This window comes from Cloeon dipterum, chromosome 1, assembly GCF_949628265.1.
Source record: "Cloeon dipterum chromosome 1, ieCloDipt1.1, whole genome shotgun sequence".
Taxonomy (NCBI): Eukaryota; Metazoa; Arthropoda; class Insecta; order Ephemeroptera; family Baetidae; genus Cloeon; species Cloeon dipterum.
In genome coordinates, this window is record NC_088786.1 from 23,738,024 (window position 1) to 23,747,640 (window position 9,617).

The 9,617-nt window shown below is 38.8% G+C and overlaps 3 protein-coding genes across 3 annotated transcripts; 2 read left to right on the forward strand and 1 right to left on the reverse strand.

Annotated features, from left to right (window-relative positions):
* Nucleotides 1-9: 9 nt before the first annotated feature.
* On the forward strand, nucleotides 10-4,214 carry LOC135948435 (17-beta-hydroxysteroid dehydrogenase type 6-like). The gene is made up of 7 exons (XM_065497718.1): nucleotides 10-385; nucleotides 2,367-2,579; nucleotides 2,644-2,829; nucleotides 3,206-3,338; nucleotides 3,415-3,625; nucleotides 3,680-3,797; nucleotides 3,857-4,214. Exons 1-7 carry the CDS (start codon nucleotides 130-132, stop codon nucleotides 4,111-4,113), a joined length of 1,374 nt encoding a protein of 457 aa, XP_065353790.1. The 5' UTR covers nucleotides 10-129; the 3' UTR covers nucleotides 4,114-4,214.
* Nucleotides 4,215-4,291: 77 nt separating this feature from the next.
* Nucleotides 4,292-7,355, reverse strand: LOC135948436 (protoheme IX farnesyltransferase, mitochondrial). Its single transcript, XM_065497719.1, has 8 exons — nucleotides 7,212-7,355; nucleotides 6,847-6,988; nucleotides 6,585-6,788; nucleotides 6,084-6,427; nucleotides 5,688-5,863; nucleotides 5,232-5,411; nucleotides 4,649-4,783; nucleotides 4,292-4,584 (listed from the first exon to the last, which is right to left on the reverse strand). The coding sequence occupies exons 2-8, from the start codon at nucleotides 6,937-6,939 to the stop codon at nucleotides 4,409-4,411; spliced, it is 1,308 nt and encodes a 435-aa protein (XP_065353791.1). The 5' UTR covers nucleotides 6,940-6,988; nucleotides 7,212-7,355; the 3' UTR covers nucleotides 4,292-4,408.
* Nucleotides 7,356-7,586: 231 nt separating this feature from the next.
* ND-B14 (NADH dehydrogenase (ubiquinone) B14 subunit) lies at nucleotides 7,587-9,048 on the forward strand. Its single transcript, XM_065497722.1, has 3 exons — nucleotides 7,587-7,748; nucleotides 7,963-8,078; nucleotides 8,784-9,048. The coding sequence occupies exons 1-3, from the start codon at nucleotides 7,619-7,621 to the stop codon at nucleotides 8,910-8,912; spliced, it is 375 nt and encodes a 124-aa protein (XP_065353794.1). The 5' UTR covers nucleotides 7,587-7,618; the 3' UTR covers nucleotides 8,913-9,048.
* Nucleotides 9,049-9,617: the final 569 nt, after the last annotated feature.

Sequence of the window (9,617 nt, forward strand, 5' to 3'; positions counted from 1 at the left end):
TCTTTCTCTGATTGAGAAATTATTAGTGTCTCCTTAACTGTTCACACCATTCAAGTCGTAAAAGAACATAAGCACGCGCATCTGCGGAAAAAGTTGGTGGGGCCAGTGCAGCGTCGTTGGATAGGAACAATGATTTTCAACATAAATGAAGAGGCGTGCAGTAGATGCGCAGCCATGATCCAGAAACGTTTTGCGCTCTTTCTTGTCTGGTTTATCGGCACCCTGGCCGTTCTGGCCTACAGCCCCTGGGTACAGCAGCTCCTCGCCTGGCCGGCAATGGCCGTTGTGTCCGCCTATGTGGCCACCTGGGGCGTCAAACTGGCGGTCACCAAGCTGCCCAAGAAATACATCAAGGGAATTGAGTACACGGGCATCTTTATTACAGGTTCAATTAAATTTTAAATATTGCTTCAATGGTTACTTGGAAAATGTCGTCTTACAGCTATTCTTAATACACGTGGGATGTTTTTTACTTCTGAGGTGAAAAATATTTTATGACTCCGTTTGATCTAAATGGTTTTGATAAAATTTCAACTTATTTATTCCACGTAGAACCAAATTAAATTAAATGAAAAATGCTGATTAAGCACATCATGAGCTAAGCTAGGTTTAAAAATGGCCCAATTTTTAGCATTTTTCCGTAAGTCGGTGACATATCTACCAAAGACATACTCGATAACAAAAACTAAAGACACGCCATTTAAAATTCTAAACATTTTATGAGGACAGTAATGAAAAGGCGCGCCAAAGGAAGCCGATATCTGCAAAAACACTTACTGACGCGTGCAGATTAATCATTCAAGGCTCAAAGCCAGTAATGAAATTGACAAACCACTCGGAGCAGAGGAAATTTAATAATATCTTCGTTCCCTTGTCTATATTTATCCTTTCGGCACGCGAGGCTGCAAATAGTTTATTTTAAAGAGAGGATAAACTCGATCTTATCTATCCACTCCAGCGCTAATGCACTGAATAACGCAGCATGGCAATGAATAGAACGAGAGGCCCAGCAAAAGGACATTACTTGTTTGTCAAACATATTTAAAAAATACTTTCTGCGTCAACCAAACTTCCTTTATCCTCGTTTTGTCGCCTAGATTCTGCGGTTTCTCCTGCGAAACCATTATAAGCGAGGAAGCAACACTGGGTTTCCTAGAGATAAAACATGCGCCTTTTTCACGATCAAATAGCGTTACAAGGCATTTTTTGCAGCCGCAACATTGACCATGAGCAGCTCTCCTCACTTTGAAAGACGCAGATCTCTGCTGGCATTTTAAAATAAACAACAATGAGAGGTGTGCTTGCAATTGGTGCCCGGAACGACATGATGGTCAATTGAATACGTATAATTATAAAGAGACTCACTGTCGTGCGAGGAATACTGTGCAGTTATTTCATAATTTGAGAAAATTGAAACTTTAACTAAAAAAATAAAACACAGATTTATAAAGTGGTACTTGCTATGATCAAAGAGGTGGGGCTAAATTCCTACAAAATATCATCATCATTTTAAACGCCTCTGTATGAATTACATCATCATCCCTGAAACAAGTTCGATAATCTGCGACGTGAAATTTTTACAGTAAACACTTGTTTCGTGACAGGCTTGAAAATCCTTGCTTGCGCGAGGAAAAAATTTATCAGCGTGGTTAGTGTTGTAGAAAATTTTCCTTCCTTGACCTGATTTCAAACTTAACCACACTGGTTTGCGACAATTTGCTGAAACATGCATTGCATGTGTTTAACTATGATTTACTGCTCATCACTTTCGTTAAAACCTTGTAGACGTCTAAAGCACTATGCAAAATACCAGCTTGAAGAAAGTTCAAAAAGAGGTCTTGCGAGCGAGTAATTTGTATTTATTGCTTTAATGCGTGTAATTCAAGCCTTAAAAGCAGGCCGGGGTGCTTATCGTGAAAAAAATTGAATATAAACCGCTGCTGCAATCAAGCTGTAAAACTAAAAACACTAGAGAACACGAAGAGTCATTGTTGGCTCGAAATCGCACATGGAATAAATTACATTTTTTGTCCTTCATTTGTTTAATCCTAACCTTTGGGCGTATTTGCCGACGTGATGTAGTAAACGCGCTCCGAGATAAATTTGCGCGAGTGCTGGTTTCTGTAAAGACCGTGCTTCTCGCAATTTCTAATTCAAAGTCACGAGTTTAATTAACATTCCATTAGAAATAGAGGAATTGAAATTAGCAAATGCGAAGGCAAACTAGAGTTGCCGAGCAAATTCAATGAGCAGTACATTGAGAAATTCATCTGATGATATATTGTGTGCATAAATAACGATTTTTTGTTATTTTTCCAGTTAATATCTGGAGTGGCAAGTGTAAAGAAATTTAATTTTAAATTCAGGTTGTGACTCCGGATTCGGGCTGCAACTTGCGCTGCGTCTGAACGCAATGGGGGTGGCAGTGTACGCCGGGGTGCTCAACGAAAACTCGGAGGGAGGAAAACAGTTGAAGGCCCTGAGCTGCCCGAAATTGAAAGTGGTTCCGGTAGACGTAACCTGCGACGAAGACGTCCAGCGCGCTGTCAAGTTCATCAACACTGACCTGGGCGAAAGGAGTAAGCGCCTCTTTCTTTCTCACTTGCGATTCTCGTTCACGTGAGCGTGTGTTTGCTTGCTTAGAATTGCAGGCCGTGGTGAATAACGCCGGCGTGACTGCTGTCACAGAGGTCGAATGGTGCCCCCTGGAGACGTACAGGCAGGTGCTGGAGGTCAACGCTTTGGGTCCTATCCGCGTAACCCAAGCCTTCCTGCCCTTGTTGCGCAAGGGTACTGGAAGTAGGGTGGTTGTGGTTGCCTCCCTTGCAGGTACGATCATTTTTTTTAAATAGTGCTCGTTTTAAAGGATGATTTTAACAATTGGTAAATAACGGATCAAACTTACTGAGATGTTATTCAAATAAAGTGAGAAAAGATTCGTAAATTGCAGCCAATACATCGTCATTAAAACTATCAGATTTAACTTTTTCATTGAGTAGTATCTAATTAACTTGAGCTAAACAATAGCGTTAAACTAAATAATAAAAAAATAACCTATTTGAACTGGTCAAATTATATACGCAACGCAGAGGAAACGAGTGGTGCAAATCCATGACGGAAAAACAACAAAATTTCAAACGCCAATTTTATAATGCTGCGAACAAGCAGAGTGGTTGAACCAAGTAATGTACGAATTGATTTTAAGGTCGTTACACGTTTCCTGGCTTCACCGCGTATTCAATGTCAAAGAGCGCGGCCGTGTCTTTTGCCGATGGCCTCCGTCGCGAAATGAAAAAATGGTCTATAACCGTGCACACCATAGAGCCGACGCTCTACAAGTAAGAGAAATAAAACAATTTAATTTCGCGGTCACGGTCTTTGGCGCAACTGACCGTCCATTTAAACCTGTTGCAGAACTCCACTGACAAAGCCGACGGTGATTCAAGGCACCATGCAGGAGCACTGGGACAGCAGCCCGGACAACGTCAAGAAAACGTACGGTGAAAAGTATTTCGCTGAGTTCAAGGAGACCATCTGCGGTCTTCTGAGCATGGCCAGAGAGCCGCAGAGGATTGCCGAGGTGATCGACGACATGGTGGACGCGGTGATTGGAGACGAGCCCAAGGTAAAGCCTCGAGTTAAATGAAAAATTGCCGATGAAAACATTTTTCTTTCAAAGATGCGTTACGTGCCAAGTGTTGCCGCGGAATTCCGCAGTCAAGTGATCACGGCGATGCCAATGCATTTGCAGGATTTTGTGCTTGGCATGACGCAACCCAGAACACCTCCAGCTGCAGGTTTTAATTCTTTCGCTATTTTGAGACAAGGCACCGATTATCTAATATGTGCGTCACAGTTTTGAACGACGTGATGCGGATGAAGAAACAAGACGCGCTGGGCAAGACCCTCACCCGTCTACGTTCGGTGCCACACTGGTTTTATAAAGACAGGAGCAATATATTCCAGTTCCCTGAAGCAGCCCCCGAGAAGATAATCAGGGACGAAAAGCAAGTTGCCAAAGAGGTGGAAGAAGAAATTATCACTGATATTATAGATAGTAAAACAAGCAATGAGAATGTGGTTTCCACAGATGTTGTAGAAAATAACGAATAGCTTAAATCTACAAAAATCTGAAGGTAAAATGTTCCATCCCAACAGGTATATTTTTTCAAATTGAGTGTTGTTCACAAGTAAATCCCTTTGCTATATGCTTACACCTTAGAATTTGCTATTAAATTTGTGGAATATGTAATAACAACATTGGTGAACGTTAAGCAATATTAAAGACAAGTTTTCAATTAAGAATATCTCTGTCGATTTTTTAATTTAACATTACAACTTACTGGGCAGACTTTACAATGATTCTCGAGGTAAAATAATAACTTAACAATTAATAACAACAGTCAAACTAGCTAAATTGCTCAGCGTTCACCGCCCCCGCGACAGAGGAGGCTGCAGCATTATTGCCACCGGAGTGCTTTTTACTGATGAGCAACAAAATGAGCAGTGCTGGCAGGTGGATCAACGAATAGCGAAACAATTTCCGCGAACTCTTGCTATCAGAATCTTTATAAAACCGCCACGCTGCAAATGTTAGGAGAAGTTCTTAGAATCAACTACTATTAAGTAGAGCGTAAAGGGTACTCACCAAGATAGACTAGGTAGGCATTCACAGGTACACTGTCGACAGCAAAGGTCCACGTAGTCACGTTCAGCAGAGGCGCCGCGCATGACATGGCCATGATGGCTACACTGTAGCGCAGGGCGACTCGTCGGCACAGAGCTGAAAACAGAGCCAAAAACGCATGTCCTTTTACATTAAATCGTAACTATCTACAACAATTCAATGTTTGATCGTGAATTTAGTTCAAGTTGATTTTGCAAGAGTAATTAAGGAGTACAAGCTTAATCATACAAACCAAATTAACCTGATTTGAATGGTAGTTTTTATCATATTTCTCCTATAGACAAGTCTACATTATTATTACAACACTCCTTGTGTTGTCCTCACAACGCTAATAAATTAGTTAGAAGTTAAGGAGACTTTTGGATGAGTAAGTTAGATGCGTCTATCTTAATGCCTTTTGCTTAGTTTATTATTTGTCAAAATTTAAATTAGCTAAAAATTTAAAGGTGGATAACTGATATTTAGTTTGTGGCAAATAGCTTGCAGCTAATAATTCAGTATGGTGTGTATTCCGATTTATTTTGTTCAGTCCCGGCCAAATTACCTGGATGTGTGACTGACATCATTCGGTAGCCTGCTCTTGAGTAGTCAGGTCGCAAGTTCCAAGACAATGCGTTGAAGTGAGGAAACTGCCACGCATATAGGAGGCCTGCTAAGAGCAGAGCGCCGATGGTCAGTTCGCCTGTGCACGCAGTCCAGCCCATCACAGGAGGGAGAGCACCAACTGAAATTTCCTAATTTATAATTTTGCCTTATCAACTATATTGACTAAATAAATCAATTCAATTTTGAAGTTTTATATTTATATTTCCATGATAAGATCGTGGTTTTGCACACCCTGCAAACTGACAACCCATTAGTCAGTTATTTTACAAAAATTATATTCAGGCGGAAGAGTTGTTTGAGACCTAAACTAAAATTTAATGTTGAATCTTACGCTCTTAAAACTTTTACTAGACTCACATCCTTGCTATAATATTTTGATGGTTTTAGGACTCACCAATAGAACCAATCCAGGTGTTTAATATGCTGATCCTCTTCATTGGAGTGTACACACAGGTGTAGAGCAATAAATTAGTAGCACCGAGAGTGCAAGTCAAGCCATTGACTCCAAAATAAAGTGTTGAAAGCCCAACTGCGCCAGCACCGAGGGCGAATCCAACCGAATGCAATGGACTGAAATTGAAATTAATAACTTGATAAATAGTGGTAATTGAATAAAATACTTCATCCTTGTTGAATTCGGATTTATTTAACTAAACTCAACCAGTTTTGGCAAATCTAGTCCGCCCTATTTCATGAGTCTGTTATTCAATTTCCACTCAAACCTCAAGTGAAAATTTGTTCTCAATTTCTTAATAAATATTGTCAGTGACACCGTAAAGAGATTGAATACCTGAGACCTTGAAGGACTAAGACTCGTGACTTGGTTCTTGCCATTTGGGCGTCAAATGGCACCTCAAGGAATTGGTTGATAGAATTAGCTGCGCATGATGTTAGACCTGTACCCACGGAGACCAGAACAAGAGTGGTGGGGTCGAATGCAGCTGGGGCAAATATGTAGCCAGAGACAGTGGTGATCACAACCAGACTGGTCAGTCTGATTTTCGAAAGTCGCATGTACTGTTGCGGCAACGCTCTCAAATCCAACTTCACTGGACTCCATTCGAGATCGCGAGGCGTCACCGAGTCTGATAGATTTACATCTGGGTTTGGGACGCCTGGTATTGGCTCTGGTTCCTAAAAAATATTAAGTTATTTAGCAAAGTTCCCGACAACTATCATCAGTAGGATGTTTAAGCAAAACGATATTTACAAAAAAAACACGATTTATAATTTTGAACATAATTTAATCAACTCCTTTAAGGGGCAGAAAATGTGAAATTATATGTAATACCTGTGGGGTTTTAAGTACCGCAGCTATAAGTTTAGTGTGGTCTCTTATGTCAGATGCAGAAAACTTTGGCTGAAGCAAAAGGTGTCCTCTAGGCTTGATGAACAACGCAGGAACATCTCGTTCTCTTGGTGGAACAACCACCACTGCAGCTTCTTCACTGAATATTGGGGATTTTACTTTCGCCGCTACCTTGCTGTTCGGTCGCTAAATTGATGGCAAATGTCAGCACGATAAATTCGTATGGAATGTACACGCTAATTACCAAATATGAATTCGAGAAATACACCGGTTGTCTGAGAAGTTTTGGATGGCAGGAACTCCATTGTCGTGCCAAAAGTGCCGCTATGGTACTCATGTTAGAGTGGAGCCTTTGCAAAAAGGCTTTAACGGCGAGACGGCGTCATCTGAAATGAGCAATTCGTGTTGGGTACTTGTGAGATAAATAATAGTAAGCCTGAAACGAAAATAAAAAACATTGCAAGGTCAAGTTTCAGCAAAAAAGAGAGGATGGAGAACACATGATAAAACGTCTGTGTTTTTTACAAAGTCGAGTTGTAATTATGTATGTATTAATTATTATTATATTATACAAAGAGATCATTGTGAATTCCAACACTAAAATCTTACATTGCAGTTGACAAATATTTTCTAAAAAGCTATTCAAAAAGTCGTCACTTAAAATTCGAAAACAACCAAAACAACGTGTTTTCTTAGCTCACAGCTTTGAGAGACAAAGAGTGGCCAGAATAGGCGGTCTCTAATGACGATGTTGCCAACATTGGTTGCAAATCGACTGATCTGTATTTTCTATTAAAAACTGCCCTGTATGCTACAATTTCAAATATGATATCATGCTTTTCATAGATTCGTTTTATATCTATTTGATTTATGTAGACTTCATTCCAACTATGTACATTCCAATACTTTGAACTTGAACTATTGTATCGTTACTAGAAAGGACAAATTTTAATTTTGTTGGCAGCAGTGTCGAACATATGATCGGTGGAAGACAAAATTTTGCATTGACCTGAAAAATGGCGTCAAGAGAGGCAGTGCGCGCTGCTGTCCGGCAAGTTCGACCAATTTTGTCTGCTGACAAAGGCGAAGCACGGAAACGAGTCTTGAATTTGTACAAAGCATGGTATCGGCAAATCCCATACGTAGGTCAGTAAACGAGTTTGAGCCCAACGAGGGGAGTTTTGAAATCAATATGATAGCTCTTTTATTGATTAGAGTAGGGGGAATATTTTATGAACACAACATATTTCTTTAATTTTATTGTTAGGCTTGTTATTATTTATATTATGATATATCGTATATTATGATGCACATACTCTGGAAATTGATGTATGATACATATTTACTTTGTCTTTTATAGTGATGGACTACGATATTCCGAAGTCGGTGGAACAGTGCCGAGAAAAGCTCAGACAGGAATTTGAGAAACACAGACATGTCACGGACATCAGGGTTATTGATATGCTTGTTGTAAAGGTGCGTTAAGTTACATTTATATTCTGAAATGTTTTAATAAGTTTTTAATAATGTTTATATAAAGCTTAATCTGTTAATCCATTAATTTTAGAAATATCTCACGCAAATAAGTTTGGTTGTTAATATTGTCACGTTGAACATCAGATGTTTTTGGCGCCTTTGAAAACTATTAAATTTATTCAAATCACACTGGCAAATTTTACCCTTTTTTCTAAATTAACGTTGAAATAAATTTGATAGTCATAAGTGAATTGATTAAATTACAAGTTGCAAAAATAATGATAATTTCTTTTGTTTACAAATCTTTATTAATGGCCAATGGAAGTGACTTTTCATATACATACTAGTGGAAAACAATTCTTAGAGAGACGAGTGTATAGACTTTTTTCCAAAATAAGTTTTTCACCAAGAATAAATGATTTAAAATCATCATAAAAGCAGAATTTGATTTAGATTCAATAATGTTTATAGCGGATCAGCAGGGCAACTCTAACCCCCACATCCAAAAATGCAATAAACAAAACACAACATATATAGTATGGGATAAGGAAGTGATCGTTTTGCTAATTTATAGTATTTTATTATTTGATGTACATGATTGGCTCTCTGCTCTATGATATTTAAACACAGTAACAAGAATGAAGAAAAGTTAATCAATGATACAATATTGCATCTTGCATCACATTTTAATTGTGAATGTTTTAGGGGCAAATGGAACTGAAAGAGACCGTGGAAATCTGGAAGCAGAAAGGACATATTATGAACTACTTCAAAGAGACAGAAGAACCAAAGCCAACCGACTTCTTGTCTAAGTTCCTAGCTGGGCACGAGTAATAGTAGGAGATTTAATAATTACTATATCTTCACTGGCTAAATGATCAGAGCGTAAAATGTTAGAAATTCGGCATGCCTGGAATTTTTAACTGTTCTAGAGTGTGTAAATATTAAAGGTAAAATGATTGTTACAAAATTAATGACAGTTTCATTTTGTCGTTTAAAAACCTACCAAATTCTTGAAGGCTGTGTTTGCTTTTTGTGTCGTTAATATGATTTCAATGCTTAACGACATCAGCAATTCTATTTTTGCTTTCAATCTTGTTTTCTGATTGGTAGGCTCCCAACTATTGATTGCTCCATAGTCATTTTATGACTTGCCAATTATCTATTTAGCAAACATGCAAGACTCTGCCGCCGCCCGCCCGCCCAATTCCACCTCTTCCCTGTGGGACTCGTCATCATATTTATCTCCTCAAAATTAGATCGGCATATTATTATTTTGTTGCATTTGATATTGTATACATGGCGTCGTGTAGTTGGAGAGGTGAAAAAATGAGGCATTATACTAATGTACACATTTGAAATGGGTGTCCTTTATTTCAGTGCCAAAGTGTCGGAAGTGAAATAATAATAAATCTAGGTACTTAACTGTAAAGCCATAATCACTCAAACAAATAAAACATACTTTTCATTTCCCTGATAAGCACGATCTTTATTCGACAATAATCATTATGTTCACATATAAACGATCTAGGAGCAAAA

Bases quoted from the DNA above. Each gene is read 5' to 3' on its own strand.
- LOC135948435 (XM_065497718.1), top strand. From the start codon at position 130: ATGATTTTCAACATAAATGAAGAGGCGTGCAGTAGATGCGCAGCCATG. The intron at 2,580-2,643 runs GTAAGCGCCTCT...TTGCTTGCTTAG, and splicing joins CACTGACCTGGGCGAAAGGA to AATTGCAGGCCGTGGTGAAT. The intron at 3,798-3,856 runs GTTTTAATTCTT...TGTGCGTCACAG, and splicing joins CAGAACACCTCCAGCTGCAG to TTTTGAACGACGTGATGCGG.
- LOC135948436 (XM_065497719.1), bottom strand. From the start codon at position 6,939: ATGAGTACCATAGCGGCACTTTTGGCACGACAATGGAGTTCCTGCCAT. The intron at 6,428-6,584 runs GTATTACATATA...AATATTTTTTAG, and splicing joins CGGTACTTAAAACCCCACAG to GAACCAGAGCCAATACCAGG. The intron at 4,585-4,648 runs GTGAGTACCCTT...TAACATTTGCAG, and splicing joins TGCCTACCTAGTCTATCTTG to CGTGGCGGTTTTATAAAGAT.
- ND-B14 (XM_065497722.1), top strand. From the start codon at position 7,619: ATGGCGTCAAGAGAGGCAGTGCGCGCTGCTGTCCGGCAAGTTCGACCA. The intron at 7,749-7,962 runs GTCAGTAAACGA...TGTCTTTTATAG, and splicing joins TCGGCAAATCCCATACGTAG to TGATGGACTACGATATTCCG. The intron at 8,079-8,783 runs GTGCGTTAAGTT...TGAATGTTTTAG, and splicing joins TTGATATGCTTGTTGTAAAG to GGGCAAATGGAACTGAAAGA.